General features: G+C 39.8%; 1 protein-coding gene and 1 long non-coding RNA gene across 5 annotated transcripts in view; one reads left to right on the top strand and one right to left on the bottom strand.

Annotated features, from left to right (window-relative positions):
• Positions 1-24,149, bottom strand: part of LOC138110600 (uncharacterized) — a 39,304-nt gene that overhangs the window by 11,777 nt on the left and 3,378 nt on the right. For 2 of the 4 annotated variants that reach the window (XR_011151002.1, XR_011151004.1), the window contains exons 2-3: positions 23,560-23,658; positions 22,896-23,038 (exon numbers count right to left, since the gene is read on the bottom strand). This is a non-coding gene — a long non-coding RNA (uncharacterized lncRNA). Of the gene's footprint in view, positions 1-22,895; positions 23,039-23,559; positions 24,062-24,149 lie in introns of those variants that run through there. The other 2 variants (XR_011151001.1, XR_011151003.1) reach the window with 2 other exon arrangements.
• Positions 7,590-16,178, top strand: LOC138110251 (homeobox protein CDX-4-like). The gene is made up of 3 exons (XM_069014957.1): positions 7,590-8,174; positions 13,127-13,272; positions 15,212-16,178. The coding sequence occupies exons 1-3, from the start codon at positions 7,745-7,747 to the stop codon at positions 15,416-15,418; spliced, it is 783 nt and encodes a 260-aa protein (XP_068871058.1). The 5' UTR covers positions 7,590-7,744; the 3' UTR covers positions 15,419-16,178.

The following is a 24,149-nucleotide window of genomic DNA, read 5'->3' as shown; positions in this document are numbered from 1 at the left end:
TACCCTCTTTGTCCAAAGCAGTTCAGAAATTTAGGATGCCTATCCTCAGGAATTTCCACAAGGTCTCCCCTGAAATCTCTCTGTCACTGTTGCAAACAAGACTTAGGAGCATTAAGTCATTTAGGCACTACATTCTTGGGTTTGAGCTTTAATTATAACAAATAGTACTATTAGAGCATCAAAATGTTGGTAATGTGAAATTACTTTGTATATACAGAATTAAAATAAATGCCTTTTTTCATAACCATTTTGCAATGTGGTATCAGCTACTGCAGCAAGTGAACCTGCAGATTTTCATGATTAGTCTGTTCTGGAATTGCAATATCAAATTTAAAAGAAGGGTGATGTAAAAGAGTTTAGAGAAATTAGAGGAGCATAGGAAGAGCAGGATGTTTCAGGGAGCTGGCAGCTTTCACTATTTCGTAATTTTATTTAGCATTTTGTTTGCAAGAAGGACAGTGCTAAACAAAGGTAGAGTTCAACTCGAAATGGAGAAGGTACACTGTAAAATTCCCACTCTTTCCTGTCACAGTGGCACTCCATTTGCTGGCAACAGCACAGGTAACACAGGGCAGAGGAAGAAGCTGCAACTCAAAGTTCAGCAACAGAAAGTCTCCAACTGATTTCCACATGGTAGGAAAAGAGGAGTATGACACAGAGCACATGGGAACAAAAGGGGTTTCCCATCGGCATCAATGAGCACTGCAACCAAACTGCTCTCCCAAAAGAGAGCCATTGGATCTACCCAAAAGAGGAACCCACTGGAAATACACAGCACAGCCATGGTGCTGGCAGAGGAAATGACAGAGGTTTCATTCACAAATACACATATATTTAACTTAACAGAGACTGGAAAAGCTTCAACAGGAAAAGCATCCTCACATTGGCCAACTAAACAGAATTGTGCTTGCAGACTAGAGAAAAACCAATAAAAATTCCAGATTTAAACTTTCAAAAGGTAAGAATACAGAGGGAAACTTTGTCTTTTGCACTGATATACAATAAATTAAGACCTAGTTCTAGCTACACGATCAGAAGCCTGGCCCCAGGGTTCTGCAGAATCAAGTGCACAGCTACCTATTTTAATCACATTTTCATGACACAGCCTAATTTTGCATTAACATTTCTAAAAGGAAAAAAGTACTTCAAGGAAGAACTTTAAGAAATCTGTCTGAACACAGCTTCTTTCTCTTTAAAATTATTTAAACATCATTCAAAGCGAGGGGGATCTGGCAGAACGACCTGGTTTATCTTGTTTACATGTAGAAGAGTTATTGAGGAAGATAAGTGACCACTTTGAAGATCTGCCTCATTTCTGCTCCAGTTTGCTGAAAGCATGCTTGCTATAGGTTGCTATGTGTTTCCAATCAGAAGTTGTTAAGTACACAAAATAAGGCTGGATTTTATTTGCAGAAGCACATGTTCAAAGGTTAAAATTTATTGCTCCAAAAGCAGTATCTATAAACCAGGGCAATACCTTAGAGATTATTAACCTTCTAGTTATGCCAGTGGCTGTTTCAAGTAGTTCATTTTTTTTTTTTTTGTAAGAATGCCCAGCAATCTCTCCAGTTAAGTATTTCCAATGGGCTCTAATCCTTTAAACAGTTGCCCACCAAACCCCAAAGGAAGTGATTTTTCTCTAAGAAGCTTGTGCAGTGCTGTTAACTTGCTGTACTCTGTCCAAATAAAAATAAGAGAGACAGAAAATTGCAGACAAATCAACTGAAATTATTTGGGTCCAGCACTGTGGGTTATGAAATACTGGTGCCATCCTCAGGCTAATACTCACTTTCTTCCTGACTTTGGGTATATCAAATAACTCATCACTTTTATCACATCTGAAAACTCAGGACACTGAAGCAGAGTACTGTGAAGATTGATTGGTTGTTAGGGAAGTGCCTTGAAGAAGAAAAGCATACCTTAGGCTACATCACAGGAATATCTAAGCCCTTAATCCTAATTGTGATTAAAAGAACTACCAAGGAATATCCAATTTTCAGAGGAATTCACTAAACTTTAGACCCCATTTTCCAGCAAGAATTGTGATCTATATGATACAAAAAAAATCAAGCAGTAGAGCAAAGAGGCCCTTCTACCAAATCTTCTTGCAACTAAGCAAAATATACAATTCAAAATGATATTTCTAAAACAAAATCTTCAATTATTGCTTAGAGGTTATGCAATCATTAGGGTACAGAGGAGAAAGCATCAAGTATGTGACACCTTCTACCCAAGGAGGAGATTCAAAGATATATTAATTGTGGATGTTACCATAAATATTAAAAAGCAGATTCCTGCTTTAGCTCCCTTATTTGGTTTGCTGGGGCAGTCCAGGGGCACTGAAATGACACGTCCCTGCAAATGACTCACATTTCAGATGGCACTGGATGTTAGTTGGACACAATATTGTGCAAAACTCATCAGGTAAAGAAACAGGCACAGATTTTATGATGAAAATGTTTGCCAGCTGTTTTCATACCCAAAGAGCATAAATTCTAGCAATTCTCTAAAAAAACCTACTCTTAAACGTCTCACAATAAATGGAGAGGATTAATTAAGGACCTGGATGCTCTTTGCTGTCTAAGCCACAACAAACAGTCCCTCTAAGGCGGGAGAGCTTTTCATGGGCAATAATCCCAGAGATAAATGTGTGGGGCAGAAATGCCAGGCTGCCAGCACCGCAAAGCTGCGGGTGGCAGGCAAAGAGGGAAGGCAATTGATTCCTTTGTTACCTCCTGCAAGAAACCCCACACCAAATGACGCCTGGAGGATTCACAGGGAGCACCCATCAGTCCCACCCAGCTACACCTGGGCAGGATAGAACTTCCTGCACTGCTCGGGAAGGAACGAAATCGATGGCAGTAGAGGATTTGCCGTTCCTTTTCATGGTTCTGCTAAAGAATTGATTTACCCTGGGGTTCACACACAGGCTCTGTAGCTCCTGCTGAATTCAAGCTGCTTGTGGAGCAGTAAGGAATGCTCTTATTTCTGTCAGTATTGATTTTCACGCAGAAGTTAAATTATTTCAGAACAGTAAGACCCTCCTTTAGCTTCAGACCATTCCTTCCTGGCAAAACTAATGCAGCTTATCCATGAAATATATGAAAAAACACATTTTAACATTTAGAAATTAAAGATAAGCCATTGTAAGCAGCAGTTAGAAAAACAGAAGTGGAGTAGATAGAAGGGTAAATACAATCAGCTCTCTACCAGCCACTTTTCATCATTTTTCAAAAGGATTTAACAACCAAAACTTCAGAGCATGAAATTAAACCCAAAACCACTGAGGAAGGCTTCACAGACAGCTGGCATCTTTATTTCTTCTGTTGCTCTCTTATGAAAAACAAATCCTCAGTAGGGATCAGAGACACAGGGCAGAACTGAAATTTGTGCTATATCCCTTCTTCCTTTTCCCCAGAAGATTCAGTTCAGCAAGTGAGAACAGCTCACTCAGCAGTGCTCATTCAGCTCTCTGGGCTGTGCTGCATCTGCCACGTGCAACTTAGCACATGCTTACATTTCAAGCCCTGAAAATGAGACCTAAGTAGGGTTCTGTATATTAAAAAACCCAATTTAAAAGGGAAAAAAAAAATTTCAGAAGCTTTGTGTTTGTAGAAGCTTCAGCAGCAGCAAAACCCACCTCTTTAGCTGTGTTTTAAAATTTTAAGCCCATCTACCTTCTTTCATCACTAGTTGAGTTTTTTTCCCAACAGAAATGCCCTCAGCTGACAGCAAACCATGTCCTGACTGACCTTTCCTCAAGATTCCTACAGCTGACTAAGAATTTTAGGAGGAATGAATGTGCATGCAAAGCCCAGCTTGAATATAGGGTCAATAACACCTGGAAAATACTGCATTAGAACTACCAGCAATACAGAGTTCCCTAACAAAGTCCTTAGGCAGCCATTCCCAAGAAATTCCAAGCATGCAGCTATAAAGGTACGGGCAAGAAGCATTCCTAAGCCCGCAGTGCTATTGGAGTGGTCATCTGGAGGCAAGAAAACAAACACCCACTCCTATCACCTGACCCACAAAGGGGTACATTACGCTCACCTGCTTTTTGGTTCTCCAAAATAAGAGAGATTTCACATCATTTTCACACTTCAAAGACAGACAGATTATTGTCTTCTTATCTCCATATAAAAGGAAGAGTAATTTTATGAGGAAGGGTTCCTAATAAAAACTATCAGAGTTGTAAACACCTTTAATGTAAGTTATCATTGTACAGGCAAGTTTTAAACTACCAGTAGCTCCGAAATTGCAGTTTTAATAGCTGTCATTAAAACACTTAATTGCACGTTCGTGATTATGTTATTATTACTGGGTTGGAATTGCTCTCTAGAACAGCTCATATACAATACTGCACCATCTCCACTGCCTGTACAAACAAACCTTTAGAGTTCCAATGGTGAGCACCACACTTGTTATTATTGATAGTTTTTCATCAACCACTTGCTAGAAAACTAGAAAATTTTCTTCCCCAAAGATCTCAAAGTACATTTGATTTAACACACGTAAAACCTCACGTTAACAACCACTGAGACAACTCCCATGGACACTGGTCTAGTAGATAAATTACACATGGCATTTGGACAGGTGGAGAAAAAATCAACCTTGGAGTTCAGTTTTCCTGGCAATCCATCTCTCCAATGTCTGCCAAAGAGCACAGCACTCCTGCTGCTGGTGCCACACCGATCTGTCCTGTCCTGCCTTTACCACCCACCACAGAAAAAGGTACAGATGCAAGACTCCAGATGGCTGAGATTTCTGGATGTCCAGCCCACTGCCTCGGAACTGCTGTCACTCCCCCACCACCCCAGAGAGTCCAGAGAGGGCCCGTGTTCCTCCAGCACTTTACACAGGCACGGGCAGCATGCCAAGCCCTTACTCCCCTCACTGCCATCCCCACAGAGCCCAAGGCAATGGCAGCACATTTTTTTCCCCTTCTTTTTTGTATTCCCTGAAAGCCATGCCCCCCAGAAACGTCTGTGGAACTGCAGCCTAAGTTACTGCACTGAAGATGCAGCGGTTCTGTGGCTCTGAAGCTGCTGATGAGCTGGGCCTGAGAAGGAAGGAGCTGTGCGTGGCCTAAGAAATGATTCTTGGAAAGGCAGATTCATATTAACAGTCAATTAGCTCTCAAAAAACACCAACCCCAGCATTTTGGTAGCCTCAAACTACACAACAACATGCAAAGGTACTGCTCCTTTTTAATATCTCCACCCTGCTCTGCTACACAAAATAGGAGACATCAGACCCAGGGTGCAGATCATTTGAACATTGCCATTTTAGTTATCTCATTCTCACTTCGGTGTTAAAAATCTGCAGTCCTGCCCAGCAATCTTATCCTGCTATGTAAATCTTTTTAAACAAAATGCCTTATTCAAAGTTTACTATTGTTAGCTGATATCAAATCAGTGTAGCAAATTGCCATCGGAGTATCTTGATCTAATTTTGTTCTGGAAAGAATCGAAATAGATCTGAAGAAAATTCAGATAATGGAACAGGCAAAACAAGAAAGGGAAAGGAGGAGCATAAACAAAAGATAAAAGAAGAACAGAGAATAAAGGATAAAGCTCTGAGATACAAAAAATAGGATTAAGTGATACTGAAATTGTGGGGGGTACGTGCACAGACATCCCATAAAGCAAGAGGAACACCAGAGATTAAAAATGTTACAATCATCTATTGCAGAATACGAAATTACATCATTCACAGGGATGTGAAAATGGTGTGTTTGGGGGAAGTCAAACAATGGGTCTGAGCTGAAATCTCTGAGCAGCCAATGTCCCCTGTCACTGGATTGCAGATGCAGTCAATGGAGCCAAAACTTTCCCCTCCTGTGGATCTGCCTATGAGTGACAGCTCTGCACAACACTCAGCAATCCATGGGAATTTAACTGGGGTGTAATGCTCACAAACAGGCTAAACATTCCAAGGACATAGGAAACACATCTTCTTTAATTTGAACGACATTCAGTACTAAAAAGTCTGTGGGTTCTCAAAAACTGTGTTACAGTTCCTTGTCTTTCAAGATAAAGGGAATAAGAGTCTCTTTCCATTTATTTTAATGTCTATTTTTATAAGGGTACACCAATTACAAAATATGTTTTTTTTCTTCCCATGTCTTATCCCATGACACAACTTGCCTCAACATTCTGAGGATCTCAATGCTCAATGCAGAATTCTGTAAATGTAGCAAAACTAGTTACAAGGATTTTGCTACACTCCTCAGTAAAATTTCTTTCCCTAAAAAGCGCAGTCCCAAAGAGAAGAGGAATATTTTTCCTGTCTGTAAGTACACACTTAGAATCCTTTAGTGCTGGAATTAGAAGGGATGTGTGAATACGAGTAGTGTCAAAATACAAAGGATACTGAATGAAAACCCACACCTCTGTAAAGGGAAACAACTCATTGTAATTTGCACCTCTTTTGCAAGCATAGCCCTTACAAAGAGCTCATTGCAAAGAAACCCATCCAAAATAAAAATACAGTGAATTCACTCCACAAATTGCAGCTACACAACTCAGAGAGGCAATTCTGAAGTCCTAGGGTGTGGTTTAGTTCGCCGTGCTAATAACAAGCTCTTAGTAACAGGATATAAAGCCACTTTCAGAATCATTTTTCTCAGAGGGACACGAACATTGAGGCAGGAAGAACCCGTGTGTCACACAGCAGCAGCGGGGCACTGCTGATCCACAAACTTAACAACCCAGATGTCTCTCCCTGCTGATTTCCCTGGCCCAAGCTGCCCCCATGGAAAGCAGACTATAGACAGCAGAAACCTCAGAGGAAGGAACCAGCCTCCTTTCAGGCAGATAAAAGTTGTCTTGAAACAGAAGCCAACAATATTCCTGGGCCTAATCAGACTTTTTTCCCTACTTTTTACAGTCATTTTCTTTGTACTTCTGGCACCATCTTTGTTAGGAAGATGTATTGTCTGCTTTATAAATTTATCAGTTTGCAATGGCCACAGGATGAAGGGATCTCTTAAATCACTACGTATGAGGAGAGTGTGAACATGTGTCTTACAGTCACAGCTTTAAAGTCTCCAATTCTGGAAAACCACTTACAAACATCAACAATGAGAGGAACATTTTTGAGACAGTTATACTCAAGACATACTATTTATAAGGTGCTCTGTATTTTCAAGTTACTGAATTACAATTATTCAAATTGACTGTATGTGTTAAAGATTAAAAGGGATAATTTTTTTCATTATATGAGAAATTAAGAGATTAACAGATTTATTTGTTGATTGACAATACCTGACAAAATAAAGGACAAGAATCCTTTGAATGTTAAACATTGCTATTACAGATACCACTATAATTTCTGTTTAAAAGGTCTATTTACTTAACTATTTAAGTTACAAATCTGAGCAACTGTTGCATCATCTTACAGGACTGGGATTGCTGTTGAATATCAGGGCAGGATAGTAGGATAGATAAAAGTTCTCTGAAAGAGAAAGCACCAGAACCAGCAGCAAGGTGGGGTTGGTCAGCCCTTCATTTGAATGTAAATGTAATTATGAGGCAGGCAGTTGGGCTGACGTCAGACAAGATCTTGGTAAACCATTACCACCAGCACCTGGTAACACAGTTGATAATAAAAGAGGATGAAGTAGAAGATTCCAAGCAGAGTGGCATTATTAGAGAAAACCAAACACAAATATTTTTGAGCAGTAAAAGAAGACACTGAGGAACAAGATGTTGTGACGCTGTGTTTACAGTCTGGGACAGCCATGTACGTGAGCTCGCTCTTGGATAAGGAGCCCAGCATGTACCCAGGATCTGCCAGGGCCAACAACAACCTGCCCGTGCAGAACTTCGTGTCCGCTCCAGCCTACTCCGACTACATGGGATACCACCCTGTGCCAGCCCTGGACACCCACGGGCAGCCGGCGGCAGCCTGGGGCTCCCACTACGGCCCCCAGCGGGAGGACTGGAGCGCCTACGGCCCAGGCCCTTCCAGCGCCGTGGCTGCTGCCCACATCAATGGCTCGTCCCCTGGCCAGGGCTCCTACAGCTCTGCTGATTACAGCTCCCTGCATCCCGCCGCCGCTGCGGGGTTACCTCCTGTAGATACAATTAATGCCCAGCAAATCTCTCCCAACAGCCAAAGGCACAGCTCTTATGAGTGGATGAGGAAAACGGTGCAAACCAACACTGCTGGTGAGTGCAAATTCAACTTCCAACCTCAGAAAGCATCTTCTGCTATCACTGAGCTTAGAAATAATTAACTTTACTTGAAGCACATAGGTTGATGGGTCATTTATGACATTTATTTAACCTACTGCTGTTTAATGCAGTTTTAACTAAATTTGTGCTAGTTTCACTTTCTCCCATAAAGGCTTTATGTGGTTGCTGTAGTGGAACGGCTGATGTGGCTGACCTGGCTGGAGCTCAGCTCCAGGAATCCCTGTTGGAACATTCTGTAAAGCATTTTGTGTGAAAAACATGATAATCATGAAAGAGTTATGGAGCAATGCAGCAACATTTAACAGTTACAGACAGAAATACTACGTCATTATTTTGTGCTGGAGGGGAGATATCAATATATAATCAGGTTGATCTTTTTAAACCTTACAGACTTCTCAGTAATTATAAAGAAAACTATGTACTCTGATCTAACTGCAGTGATTATGCAATTTTCTGCAATTTTCCTGTATCTTATATGTTTCTACCCAGATTTATTAGGTGAGCAGAAATATTCCCAGAGAAGCAATCTGTCTCAAACGATCAGCATAGACTATTTTGTTTGCAGATCACATAATTCCTTGGTTGAGCTTCTTCTTCATTTAATTTCACATCAGTTTTACTTTTCTTACACACCAGAATTTTTCAGCTTCCTCAATTACACAATTAAAAATCTCTTTCCTGCAAGTGCCACTCACTGATGTGCCTGTTCTTGCCACAAGCTGCCTGCCAGATGAACCTTTCCATGTATATTCCCAAGGTGGAAACTAGGGGTGTAGAAAGGTTTGATAAATCTGTTGTTAAGGTTAAAAGTAGTAAGTGTGTGTTAGGGAGCATCAAAGAAAATGCTCGAAAGAAAGCAGAGCAATTACAATTGAAGCAATCTTAGAACACAGGGAAAATCACCACTGCTGCTTTAGAGAGAATCCTCCTTCAAATGGTTATTACTCAGGAGCAAAATTAGCCTGGTAATTGTTTCTTAATTATAAAGCAGACACACATTGTTTTGCCTCTGTTACTAAATATAAAATGCCTGGTGAACATTAGGATATCACAATGCTGTCCTTCCACTTGGAGCCTCCACAAAGGCCTTCAAAGCCAGGCAGATTCAGTCTGCTTTCCCCCCTTCTGTATACTCATGTAAATCCCAGTAACTTCATTAACATCCTTGGAGACTGCCAGGTGTAGAAGTGATGCAAGACTTGAGTGTAGATCAAATTCAGCTGAGACTACTGAATGTCAATGAGGCAGCCCTGTCTGTGTCATGTAGGCACTGAATTTTACATGTACGGCATTCTTAAAGAATAACATTATTAAAGAATATCGCAGACTTAAAAATCTAAATCCTTGCTTCACACTTATTGAACAGTCTTGGAAGACCCTGAGAGGTTTCTCACACCCTTGTCCAAATTTATAAAATATATTTGCAATTCAGAGACACAATTTTGGGTCTAAATTCATCTCTAGTCTGAAAAGTGCTTACACAGAATTTACACACATTCTGAAGTACTTTATGAACCATTTGGGACAGGTGGAACAGAGCCCATCAATAGCTGCATGTCCTGAGGCTGTGCATTCCTAGAACCCAATCCTTTGAAGTGTTAAAAACAGCTCAGGACTTCACAGAAGTGAGGTCAAGGCATCAACCCACCTTAAAAAGAGAGATGGTGAGAGTGAAGCACAAATATTGTAATTGTGCAAAACAAGAAAAGTACCAAAAAGATTTGGCCTTTCATTGGTGTTTTTTAAAAAAAAACGTAAAATTTTAATCCTGACACAGAAAAAAATGTGATAAATGGAAGGAAATTCAAATAAATTACAAGGCTAAAATTAAGCATGTGACTGCTCTGTACCACCTTATCAATGTTTTCTCTAGAAGAAAACTGACTTGATGCCATTATAACCCCTCTTTGAAACACACTGTTGTTTGCTGGTTTTCCTTATTGCCATAATGTTATTTGTGTTATCAAAGTAGCTACTGGTTCCTCTCCTTCAATGTTACCACTGCTTAATAAAGTTCATTGCCTTAAAATCCCAGAATTACAGCCCTAAACTCTACAAATATATTTCTGTGCATAAACATGTGTATGTCCTTAACTTCACCAGTGGTGTGTACACACACCAACGTACGTGAGCAGAAGGGAGTAACAGAAATCACAACACATCTAATTAAAGGAGGGATCCTCCTTAAACACTGTCCTAAAGACAGCGGGAGTTATTGAGTGAGGGGATGTCAGTGGGAATTGTTTCCTCTCTGTTTAGACTATTAAATACACTACATTCTGATTCAATATCCTTAATTAGCATTTGATACAAGGAAAAAAAATTCAACTGCAGGTAAAGTGAAATGAAAATTTACCTGATCAAGTCAATCTTCAGGATGAAACAACATCACAAAGACAGAAGTACTCTGTCCTTTCAACAGATAAAATGTGATTTGAAATGATACATCCTCTGACTAAAAGAGCGTAACTGTATATTCAGAACAAAATGCTTTTTTACTTCAAACACACAGACATTTCAAATATATAAGGCTATAAGAAATTTTTAAAAAAACCAAACATGGAAAGTGGGCTTGGTAAAAAAGACCTTCCCAGTCAGGCCATGCAAGTGAGGAAAAGAACATCCAAAGAATTCCTGACAGTCTGACCCTGCTCTGACTGAAAATCCATTATAAAATCTGCCATCAACTTCTGTTATGCTGGAGTAGAACTTCAAATTAACTTCTAAACCCTGTGTAATCAACAAGGTAAGATGTGTATTTTCTGAGAGCAAGAAAACCTTCAAAGCATAAAACTTAATCAAAAGGTATCTAAAGGGCCTAGAAAAAGTTTTAAAACTTCATATGAAACTTCATCCAGGAGTGACCCTTCTCAGAAACGGAAGGGATTTTAACAGGACTAAACAAAAGGACAACATGATTTTCATATGTTACAGGTTCAACCTCAGAATTTTTTTTAAAACTATAGCCAACACATTTTCTGTCTTTGTTTAAACAAGCAGGGACGTACAAGTAATTCAGATTACAGCACAGCAGAAACACAGCCAGAAAGCAAAACAGAAAAGCAGGAAAAAAGGCCAGGCCACTGCTCTAATGCTAATTTATTTTTCTTTGTAAATTAGTTGTGACATCTATTTTCCACTGGCCTACATTGTCTGAGGTTTTGAGGCCTATCTGTCATATTGAGGCAACAGACCCTTTTAACACTTCACTTTGCTTTGATATGCAGTCTTGTCTCTTCCTTCTCCCTCTTTTCTTCAGGAGTTATATTGCCGGAAAGGGTGATGATTTTCACAGCAAATAAAGAGGCCTTCTCCCAGCTTTATTGTCTTCAGAAGAAATGCTCTGTGAATTTTATGACCAAGTGGAATGGAGAAAACTACTCCTTTTCTCCACCCCCTCAAATCATGGTTATATTTGCTGATTATAGTGAGGCCGGAATAACCTTGTTGAATTTTAACTTGTTTTCAAAGATTTCCTCTAAGCCCTCAGTTTACGAGGAACCTGAATATCTATACTATTGTTAGCATTAGAACTATCACTGAAGGCAAATATTTCAAAGCCAACGATTTGTACCATGAAAAAAGTAAACTTAGTTGGATGATTTAGTCCTGCAAATTTAGGCAGGAAAATCTTCTATGCTGGAAGTTGAAGTGGCATAGGATTTGGGAAAATATCCCTAATTATGCGTATTTCAGCTATGTCTACCTTCAGATAAAAATATCCCTGTCTGTCCTCGGTGTTGGTCCAAAATTAAAGAGAACTGAGGAAAAAATATTCCTTCATCTATTTCTGTCTCTTTTTCCTCTGCTAAGATGAAAGCGTCTGACATTTGTTTAGGGCTTGTAAATTCCAAACCAATTGGCTTGTGTTTCTGAATGTGAAAGGGGTTCTTGATAAGATCTCCTTGTCGTTCCTTTGTGTGGCGTGTGCTTCATCTTAACACCTCAATGGATTTTAGGGAACCACTTTAAAGGAGTCTTTGTCCTACAGTTTGTCCCAGAAAACTCACATCAAAAAAACCTGGGAAGATCAGAAGAAAAAAGAAAAACTATCTAGTTGGCTGTTGAAAGTGCAAAGGAGAACAAATAAGTTGAAAACTGATCTCCCTGGATTATTACTACATGAAGAATTGTTTAAAAATTATATGAAATGAGAGATACATTCTAAACATTTGGTAATGCTTCTCTTAACAGTATTTATCCAATATATCTAAGAATATTTCTTTTATACATTAGAGAGGATAATCCTGAAATTCTTTTACAAGGTTTTCTTGCCTCATCTTACAAATTGTCAAGTGCCTCCAACTCTAAAGGGAAGTCCAGCACAGAGTACCCTCAGGAATATCCTACAGGCAGTCAGCACCTTGCAAGACTGGACCTTTTTGAAAAAGTAAATGAAATTATTATTGAACTTCTAAGTTTATCCTATGACCACACAAGAAAGGAAAAGCATTTCTAGTTGGACATATCTTTGTGCTAGAGAAACAATCTTTAAAAACTCAGATAAAGAATTAGGCCACGGTACAACTGAATGAATTGTGACTGAAGCTCAGTCTTGAAATCCTGGGTATTTATGCTCTCATAGACAGAGAAGTCACTTCAATGAGCACTAAAATGAAACCCCTTTGAGATTAATATAGCCAGCACCAGTTATGTACTGCTATGAATTATTTAAGGTGTTTATCACTTAAGAGCTTCACATTTAAATGTATGTTTACAGAGAGGGGGAAAAAAAAGGGAAAGACAGTTATGGTAACCAATACTCTCACTTCACCCTGCACCTGATATTCCTCCTCTGTACCACAGCAAACAATCCCATACAAGTATTCTGTAGTTTAAATAATGTCTGTGAAATGCCTGAGATGTTTGCAAGCTGCTATGGAAAATCCAACTCAATATATGAATAATACTTCTTTCCTAACCAGGTAAAACAAGAACAAAAGAAAAGTACCGAGTTGTTTACACAGATCACCAGAGACTGGAATTAGAGAAGGAATTTCACTGCAACAGATACATTACAATCAGGAGGAAGTCAGAACTCGCAGCAAACCTGGGACTCTCCGAAAGACAGGTACAGAGAGCACCCCTGAGGTGTGCCCACAGTGCCCAGACAGTGCCACTGCCAGGAGACACAGCAGCAGCCACCTCCTGCACCTGACACACAGAGAATCCGCTACACAAACCCACAGTTATCAATAGGCTCATTTGACAGAACCTTCCAATTATAGGGAACTCAACCTGAGAAATTAACTCAGACTTTAAAAAGTAGTTATTCTTACTTTCTAGCTTACTAGCTTGGAATTTAAACAGTCCAGCTTAATAGGATCTTAGCTATGTTCCCAATAGGTATGACATTCGCAATTTTATTTCTTCTTGAAATCACACCAAATAATGGCCAGCAAAAAAATCCAAGGCATTTGATATATTTCAGCTGGAAGACAGGAAAGTTAAAACTCAAGGTCAATCCAATGAGATAGCTATGGGGTTTTTTATTACAAACATATTGCCACAGGCCACATTCTTCCTCAGTCAGATTTCAGCATATTCAGGAGGGTTTTTTACAGCCTTGGATTTTCAAGTCAGGATCTCTTTTTGCCATACGTGTGTGTAGCCAAGACTATCCATCCAGGGAACGTTCAAGTGCATACTTGGATCATTGCTTCCTTGGAAAGCAGCTCTGCCTTCACTCATATCTAGTACATATTTAATCTCTGTCCTAGATAAAGCCAGTCTCCTGAGCAGGGCACAGTTACATTAGCTGTGTTCACGGATGGACTAAAATTTGTCACACAGTAGGATAGAGCTGCACTGGAAAAATTTCAGAGAACTGCAAGTATGAAAGATTTGAAACCTCCACCTTAATGTTATGCAAGCTGGCTGATTTAGAACACAGACATGCCTGGAGTCACCAGCAATCCTGCAGAAAATCAGCAGTTTCCTTTTACAGAGCTGCTCCTCCCAATGCCACCCCATTTTTAACTGGTAAAGATCCTTCAAGTATAATGTAGACAAAATACATAATTTATCTGCACTTCCACAGGACAGACAAAGCTAAATGCTTCTTCATGCCAATACCAGTACGGTAATAAAAAGAAATATAAAACACTGAGATTTTTAATACAAAGCAAGGGTGCAACTTTCTGTATCATATTGTACTCAACACACCTTAAAGGCTGTAACAAATACAGTAAAGTAAGAACACAATTACCAAGAAGGAAAACACAAACAGAAGCTCCTACTCATTCACATTTTCACATAAGGAAAAAAAATAAGAGATACTTAAAGTAGATTTTAAACAGATAAGAGTCTTTCACCTGCACAATGAGCTTGGGAAATTCACTGTCTTTAAGTAATGCTGATATATTTATTTATACACATAACAGTACATATGTATCTGTAAAATACAGGTATAAATATATATTCCAGTAATAAAAACAATCAAAACTTTAAAAATGCATAAGAATTTATGCACACACAAAAATCACTCACAACATAAATGAAATAAAAGAACCCTCACTACTTGGCTTTGAATTAATCTGTAACATAGATAATAAAGAAATCTTCAAAATTCATCCATAATTGCATCTTCCTAAATTATGACACACGCCACTGGCAAAGCTGAGATGATGAACTCTGCACCCTCTGAGTCTCAATGAGTTCATTGATTTCTGTATTCCTAAATATAACACAGCAAGTTCACTTTACACCAGGCCCAGGAGAAAAGAAATCAAGAAATAAATAATCAATTTTCCATTGATTATTATGCCAAAAATTAGTACAGAAAAATACAAAAACTTTTCACTGCACAAATTCAGTATTTTGGTTCGTGGGGGTTTTTTTCATTGGGTTTTAGCATTGGATTTTTTTCCTCATGGCTTTTTGTTTGCTTGCTTTGGGTTTTGGGGTTCTTAAATAGTGTTTTTGAACTTACCTACATTTCCATTGCTGTAATTATGGTAAAAAGTTGACTAGCACTTTGAATTAATCAGGTATCATTTATAACACCCCAGGTGAAAATCTGGTTCCAGAATCGCCGAGCAAAAGAAAGAAAAATGATCAAGAAGAAAATCTCGCAGTTTGATGGCAGCGGGGGCTCAGCTCAGAGCGACTCTGGTTCACTCAGTCCAAATGAACTGTCAAATTCTCTGTTCCCACCACCACATGGAATAAATGGATTACAGCCTAATGACATTCATCAAGTCATAGTTTCAGAATGAACAGAGGGGAAAAAAACAAAACAGGAAAAAAGAAAAAGCACGAATGGATTTCTCCACCACTGCCATCCCCCACCTTGGAAACTCAACTTTGCAAGGGACCATTTTCATTTAACTGCCTTCAGAGTGCTGATTTCTAAGCAGGAAATTTGAGCCTATTACCAAAATATTTTAATTACTGCAAAAATCTCAGGGACCTTGTGCTGCTAAGATTCATCTCTCAATATCTTTGATAGCAGGTAATTTGCTTCAAACACTGACACAAAGAATGATACCGATGAAGATTCAGTCCATGTAGTTCTAGTCTGATCATACGTATACCCAGGAAGCTAAGAGAACAGATTATCAAATACAGTCCTTTTGCAGAAAATATAAGAAGCTGGGTGTGTGTGGTTTGTACCATTTATATATTAGAGTAAACCGTAGATGTTAATAAATATTTACACTTAAATGGACTGAAAAGAATGTGACTTTTTGAAAACAGCAAAACTGTTTAAAACACTTTTAAATGCTCAAGGAACATAATAATGTTGCTATACCAACATATTGCATTAGTTAAATAACACAAATAACTCTGCCCCATGGAATTGTATTCGAGCAATAGTTACAGGTACAGAATATACTAAACCTTCCAAGATTTGTTCCAGTGTAAGAAACACAGAAATTTCTCATGCACATTAGTAAATGCCAGATAATTTGGAAGATAAGTATTACCTCGATCTTCTATGACTGCACATATTATTGCTCAAAAATATGAACACAAATGGAATGGAAACAGAACTGTTACTACAAGCAAACCACCAAAAAGCAAATAAAGCATTTGCTTGATGTCTTTAAGCATTTGAAGTGAAACAGGAGCAGTCTGGTGCCACTGATTTGATACCTGACAATTATTTGGGGCTGAAGGCAGCAACTATCCCGAAGTAGCTGAGAGGGTATTTTGAAGCAGTTACCTGCAGCTGAGCAGCCCCAAAGCACAGTCACAAAAGGAATGTTCGTGTCATGTGCACTCCTGAAAGAGCACAAATTAAGGACATGATCACAGTGGGGTTTGCTTTAATTACTGCTCCATGTTGGCAGGTGAGAAGGTAGCAATGGTATCTGAAAGACAAGTGAGGAGTCTGGAAAAAGTAGAAAGAAAACCCGAAGCACTAAAAAATCCCCAAGCCCTTCAGTAGTACTATTCTTTGGAATTTCTTAATATGATCTTTTTGATAGCATATGAGTGAACAGCTCTATTGGGAAAATTTAATATTCCTGAAAATGTCAAGGGGAGCAAAGGTAATAAAAAGGGAAAAAAGCAGAATACAAAGAGAAAAGAGCATTATGAAAATCCTGCATCACTTATTTCAGCAACCTCAAACTCTTGCTCTCAGAAGCAGCAGAATAAATTCTGCTTTTCTTTGTGTCAATGAGCATTGATAATGCACTGAACAACACGGACAGAACTTGTCAAAGCTCTCATCATCTGGATTCAAAACACTAGATAACAAATTTGAGGATATGCCTCATTATTCCCCATTTATTTTAAAATAACTCTGTTAGAGTAACTCCATGAAAGCAATTCTGTTGGGAGTTACATGAATAACACTCATCAGAACTTAATTCTGAATTATGTTTGTAGACATAAATGTCTCAAACTAAACTAGGAAGATATCCTGTAACACATATTAAGAACTTACTCACTGTCAACATTTTGTGGGTGGTTCCCCAATATATTTGCTAGTCATGTCCTCTCATATGGTTCAAAGAAATGGGTGTATTCTAATGCAAACAAACTGTAAACAGAAAATCTTGTGTATATTAATAGTTATAAAACTCAGCCCAATGAGAAACTGAGACGACATCTGCATGGCTTTAACTCAGGATCTCCTAAGTCCGCTCCCTGATGTTCCACTGGGATCACACGGACATTTTAGGAGACAGAGCACGTTGTGGAACATGCACACACAGCCCTGGTTCTGTTCAGATTCACAGAAGTGCACATGTGACACACACATGCCTTTTTATCTGCTCTTCAGTCAAATAAATCCAGATTTTTTCCTTGGGAGAGGAAGTTTCCCCAGTTCCATCAGCCTCTCCACCTGGACTGGCATTCCATACATGAAGGATGTAGAAGATAAAATAATCTCTCGGGAAACTCAGACTTTAGATTGACAAGAAAAAAGGGAAGAGGACCTTTACCTCAAATCAGCAGAAGGGCCATTTCTATGGAAACCAGGAAAGGGCTTTTGTGAGGCTTAGCAGTGGCACAGAAATGGAGAGAGAGGAAACTTCTAGTTTTCAGATTTTTTTTCCTCTGCTCAGTTTTCATATCAACAAGGAAGCTGGCTAGTACAGCTATAACATACAACACACCACTGAGTATGCTTGCGTATTAGAAATGCATTGCTTCCGATTTCTCTTCCCTTCTTATTTATGACAAAATTGAAACGAAACACGGAGTTATTTACCAGGTCCACATTCAACACATTCAAAATCATCATCTTGCAGATTCTAACCAAGCTCCAGGCAGTCAGGAAACACCACCCTGCTCTGACAAATGGGGCAGAGGAGCCACTGAAGCCACAGACTGCACTCAGAACAACCACAGTTGATAAAGGAATCATTCTAAACGAGCCTATTTTAGATGTTTTTAGAGTTGGAATGGGATACAAAGCACCTCCTCTGGCATGTTTAATACCAGTCCAGTCAATAGAAATTGTTTTCCTTTTTCATGATCTTTATCCCGAATTTTATCCATCAGATGTATTTTAAATGTATCCAAAGCATATGTTAATAAATATTTAGGGGACAGTCTCTTTCATCCACTAGAAAATGATCTCTAAGCCTACAGAGTGCATCAGATTATCTTCTCTGACTACAGTTAAGTAAGAAGTTATTCCCCTTATTGTTGCTGTGCATAATTATCCCCAATAGGGATCATAACGTCCCTTTCAGCCTAAGTGCAGTGGCACAGCTGTTTCTCAAAATAATCTAAGGAAAAAAATATTAAACTCTTCTAGACTAATCAGGGTATTTTTTAGTAAATTCTATCAGAGGGTGATTAACTGCAGTCAGAGTATCAGGTGAGGAGGCTGGGAAGCCAGAGAGAGGGGAAAATGGCAAGCAGCTAAAAGAAAATCCTTACCCTGCCTCTCACAGGCCTTGGACACTTTATCGGACTGGAGCTATGCCATGAGCCAGACATCATCCCAAATCAAAATACAAATCGAGCACTTCATGCATTTAAAGGCCCATTAAGGACTCCAGGACAGCCTGGCAGGAGCCCATCCATGGTCATGCTCTGCCAGCATGGGAACACAAGATCAGGACATGCACTGGGGTGGAGGCACCACAAAGTCCTCACATTCCATTGTTCCCTGGGCAGCTGAGTTTGACTCTTCAGCATTGCTTCCATGAAGGAGAAACTTCAGCAGATGTGATCAGCCCCTGTATTAATTTTGGTATTTCCATGGATGAAACACTAAAGGCTATAAATAACATTTTTCAGTATTCATCTTTCTTTCTTTGAAGAATTCTCCAGGGACTTTAGTTGTACTCTCCCTTAGCACTGTTAAGCAATTAAAATACTAATAAATCAAATGCCATCCTTTGCACCCAGTGGGTATCTCCCCCAAGGTCTCCAAGTTTCCTGTGTTTTTCACTGTATGTAAATAGAAAATCATCACACTGTTTGAATTCACCTGATTGATTGGTGGTTGGAGTTTGCAAGGTAGTGAGCTCCTTTAACACCATGCTGATATCAAAAGAAAACTCTGTATCATACAACTGTTTAATTCCAGCAGCCAGCAAATCCCTTCTGACATTTATCTGAATCATCTCGATTCTTATGAATCCTGAGAGGTGCCAAAGCTTTGGAAGAACTGCCTTCCTCAGCCCCACTGTCCAGAAATACTTAATCAAGAAGGGACTCGGGCACAAACTGCTCCTGTTGACACTCAGTGTAGCACCACAGTGAATCGGCTTCATTAATTAACTTCTAAATATTGATCTGGAGGAGCAAATAATGAAAAATACAGATGTTTCCTTAGTTACAGAGAGTTTAGACTAGAAACGGGCAAGTACCTCATTATAAGATATTTTAAAATATCAGTTTACTAAGAAAGCATAATTTAAATCCCTAATTGGCTGTTTGTAGTAGTGATCCTGGTAAAAAAAAAACCTGGATGAGAAACTTGACCACCTCTTGAAACTTGGATTATTTTTGAAAATTGATCTACCTGAAGCATTTTCAGTATAAGCAGCACAGAACTGCAGAGCCCTGCACAAAGCTAAAACCCTTCTAAAAATTGCAAAATATTTGTATCACAAGATCAGTGTCATTAAACCTGTCACACGAATCTTGACTTGCCTTCCTTCAACAAACGAGCACATCCACATTTGCCTAATGAGTTCCACATTTCTATTTCTGAACAAAATAATGGGAACTTGCAGTGAGATGCAAATCAGCTTGGGAAAAGGGTTTGCATTAGTTGATCAAGAAGCATGAGGGTTTGTCCACCAGACTGATAACCCATTCTCCAAACGCCAAGAGCATATTCCCATTATCCAACCCCTTCTACCTGTGCTGAAACACACATGTCTGAGATGAGGGAATTCTGAGAGCCAGCCTGACATCACTTGTTGTATATTCTTTCTCCTGAAGAACGCCTGTGTGGTGGTGATTTGTGTGGAACAGGGAAAAAGTGCATTGGAAGAAGACTCAGAATCTCTCAGGCCCACATCAGCACTCCCTTTCCATGCTCTCCCAACAGTGTCTTTATTTAATGCTGTGCTTTGGTTTAACTCCTGGCTTTTCTCTTCTTTGTGTTTCATGCTCTATATAAGAACACTTCTGATTCCAAGAGAGGAAGCGATTTGTGTGGCTAAACATTGCCAGAGACCATCATCCCTCCACAAATCTTTCAGTTTTTATGGCATAATAGTTTCATCAAATAAACAGCATCCTAAAGAAGTACTGAAAATGAAGCTTCTATTTCTTCCTGTGAAGCCATAAAGTTTGGTAAGTCATGCTGAAAAAATTCCCTGTAGTATTTACCTCTCAAACCCAATACTAAAGAGACATTCTTTAAATACAGACATGGGACACAAAAGATGTTTTTTCTAAAATAGTCTATTTTTACCCAGTCAGTCACTGTTGCTATAGGAGAGAACACATACACACGAAAAGTCTACTGAAACTTCAGCTGAACTTTGACTTCAATCTATTATTTAAAAGCACAAGACATTAAATATGAAGCTGCTTTAGCAAAGTACCTTTTCCAATCAAAAACACTTCTTTTCTTGGCTTGTTAATACCTCAGACACTCATTATAAAGAGGTCACACAGTAAGTTATGCTTCATTTTACACTCAATTCAGCAAATTATTGCACTGCCTGCTTTGGAGCTCATGCCTTAATGCCATCACATGTGTCCTTCTGGCACAATGCCCACTGAAATGTCTGTAACACTGGCTTGTTTGTTAAAGCAAAACCCAGGCTGCATTAAATGGAGGATTTTCTATTAAACATGCTGGAGGTGTTCGTGTTTGCCACTCCTTGCCCCAACACCCGAGTGTCACCACTGTCAGATCTCATGTGACAGCTGTTCATCCTTGCAGACACGTCCATGGGGTTCATTTCAATTTCTAGCACACACTCCACTTGTCCCTCGCTCTTCCATCCTTGTAAAATTTTCAAGGCATTTTTATTGGAACACATGCAAGGAATGGGAACCAGGCATGGCTTTACAGCATCTAAGGGGGATCCTAAATGCTCAAAAAAAAAAATCTAACACCAATCTTCTTAAAGAGCTTGATCCACATCCCAAGTCAGCGCTGAAGTGCTTACCCCAGTGAAAGCTGGATCCTGCCAGGAGGGCACAGTGTCATCACAACCATGGGAAATCCCAGTCTAAACCCCACAGGCTGCCTCTTTTGCTCCTATTTATTCGCATGAGCAGAATGAGGCCTGCTCCTTAGCCACTTGGGACAGTCTGTTCCCAGGGTTTACCTTTCTTCCAGAGCAATGAGCACACCTTGTCAGACAGCACAACAACTCCTCCACTCATCCAGCATGGAGCCAGTTTTGCCATTGAACCACCAGCACCAATAGTTAAACATGGAAAAAGATACCAAATATCTTATAAACTTATCTTCATCCAATTATTTAAGAAAATGCATTTCACATCTCACTGGGTAGGAGCTGGAAACCCCACCTGTGGCCCTCTACTCAAACTATTCCTTTGGGTCTGGAAGCACCTGTAAAAACTCTTCAATTGTCACGTTAGAATAGTCTAAGAAATGGAAATACATCAGTAATGTTGATAAAAATCAGCAGTCAGACAAAGCTTTGGGAAAACAAGAAATATTGTAGCACCATGAAGAGAAAGCAATTAATTTTCAACACATTATTTAGCATTCTGCAGGGACAGTGCTGGAAAATGCTTCCCTAATGAGCTAAGAACAGCATTTTTAACTCTTCCACGATTTTTCTGGCTTTTGCTCAGCACCAGCACATAGCCTTGAACCCAGAAGTCTCCATTTAGCCCTTTCTCCTGTGAAATGCTGGCCAACAGGACACCAGGCACTGCAGTTGTGCTCAGAACACCAGTCAAGCATAATTCAGCATTGGTTCAGGTGTTGGGTTTTGGAAGCCGCGAGTCCCACACAAGTTCTAAGCATCATGAGTCCTAAAATCTATGGGGAAGTAGCAAAAAAGCAAAGGATTTGTGGTCAAAGTCTCATGGTGAGACAGTTGTCAAAACAGGCATTGCAGCTTGTTTGCAGTTTCTCCAGGGGAGCCAGAGCAGGGCTGCCCAGAGCAGCTGTGGCTGCCCCTGGATCCCTGGCAGTGTCCAGGTTGGACACTGGGGCTTGGAGCAGCCTGGGACAGTGGGAGGTGTCCCTGTCCATGGCAGGGGGTAGAATGAGATGAGCTTTAAGTTCCCTTTCAATCCAAACCATTCTATGGTTCTCTGACCTTTCCTGTGGATGGTTGACCAAAGCTACCATGAACTAAGACAAGCTCAGCTGAAGAGCAAAGCCTATAATGTAAATGCACAGCATCAGAACTATCATTTTTTCTCAGTTACAAGACTTACCTCTTTGGTTTTCACACCAGATAAAGCAGACATCCAGAATTTAACTGAGAGTAAAATGAAGACCAGTACCTTATTTTAATACCCCCATATATAACTTTATTTCACTGGTTTCAACACTTTCTTTCCATGGGTTATGAATCTATATAAAGATGAAGATGAGTAAAAAAAATATCAGATCCGTAAGTATAGAATAGTTTTCTCTATTTTTTTATCATGTTTCTAAACAGGATGTATTTTAAGTATTTGGTCAATGACTTACTTTCTCTGCAATTTACTGACAACATTCAACACTAAAGAAAAAAGTATTTTGACAAAAATCAGAGAACATAGAACACGTAATTTCAATTTTATGACAACTTGTCTCAATTTTTTTCTCTAGCTTAGAGTGTGATTTACCTGCAGCTCCACATCAGATGGATAATGTGCTGAAGTACAAGCACAGAGCACTGATAAAACTGTAGCTCATATAATGTTACTTTCGGAGGCAACAAAAATTTTCACTGTCAAGTCATCTGCATTTTGCTGCAGTCTAGAAACTCCTGAAAAACAATAAAGATGATTTGTGAAAAAATATTTTCCTGGAAACAACAGACAGGGATGGAGACCCATTTTTACTTCATGCAGGAGGAGGTGAGCTTCTTTCTTAGAGTACCTACAGGTCAGGAATTCCGATCTGGACACATACCAGAGCCAACACTTTATAGGAGCTATGCTAATACTAAAAAGGACCAACATCCTTCTCAGAATTTCATTTTTCATTCCTCTGTTGCAATTACAAACACCAATAATTTTTTGGCTATTTTCCATTTGCAGTAGGTGAGTAATCAAGTGCTTATTACCTCAATAACAGTTTACACCTGTGTGCCGATGGGGGCATTCCCCTGAATCATTCTGAGAGAATTTTCCCCAGTTTTGCTATTCCTATGTGGATTTTCTTCCCTCTAACCACACCATTACCCTGCACATAATTCACTTTCCAAATCCACCAACAAATCCCAGACAATCACCTCAAAGCTCTGAGAAAATTCTACAGCCCCCGCCCTCCCTTATCTTCCCTCACCTGAGCCGCCCCGGGGAGCGACGCAGAGAGCAAAAACGAGAGGGGAAGGGGGGAAAGCGCTTCCCGGCTGTTTTTATTAAAACCGCCACAGAAACACACCTGGAAAAGAAGTTAAGAAAAAGGAGTCTCAGCATCTGCCCCCGTCTTCCCTGAGGAGCCCCTCGCACCGGCCCGGAGGCGGGAAGGGGCGCGCGCGCACCTGAGGGAGGGGCGAAGGGGAGTTATAAATGCGATAATGAGAGTAGAGATATTCAGGTCCCTTGTACGCCGAAGGCTGAGGCGATTTTTTTTTTGTTTGTTTGTTTGTTTTGAAAGCAAATTAAAATCCAAAAAGCTTTTTTTCTCCCCCTGTAACCAGCGAATTAAAACTCCCCTCGGGAGCTGCTCGCGCCGGCTCGTCACCCTCACGCACCTGAGGAGCGGGAAGGAGCGCGAGCGCGCACCTGAGGCGCGGGCGGCGGGAAGGGAGGTCGGGGGAGTGAGAAATACTAACGATAGTAAAGGTAACACGAAAGGCCTAGAGGGAGTCTTTACAAAAAAAAGTTAAGAGTTCAACGAAGTTATTCCGGCTTCGCTATAACCACCAACAG

The sequence above is a fragment of the Aphelocoma coerulescens genome, chromosome 4A, assembly GCF_041296385.1.
Source record: "Aphelocoma coerulescens isolate FSJ_1873_10779 chromosome 4A, UR_Acoe_1.0, whole genome shotgun sequence".
Classification (NCBI taxonomy): domain Eukaryota; kingdom Metazoa; phylum Chordata; class Aves; order Passeriformes; family Corvidae; genus Aphelocoma; species Aphelocoma coerulescens.
Note: the sequence above shows the minus strand (reverse complement) of the source record. Positions and strands in the feature narration are given on the sequence as shown.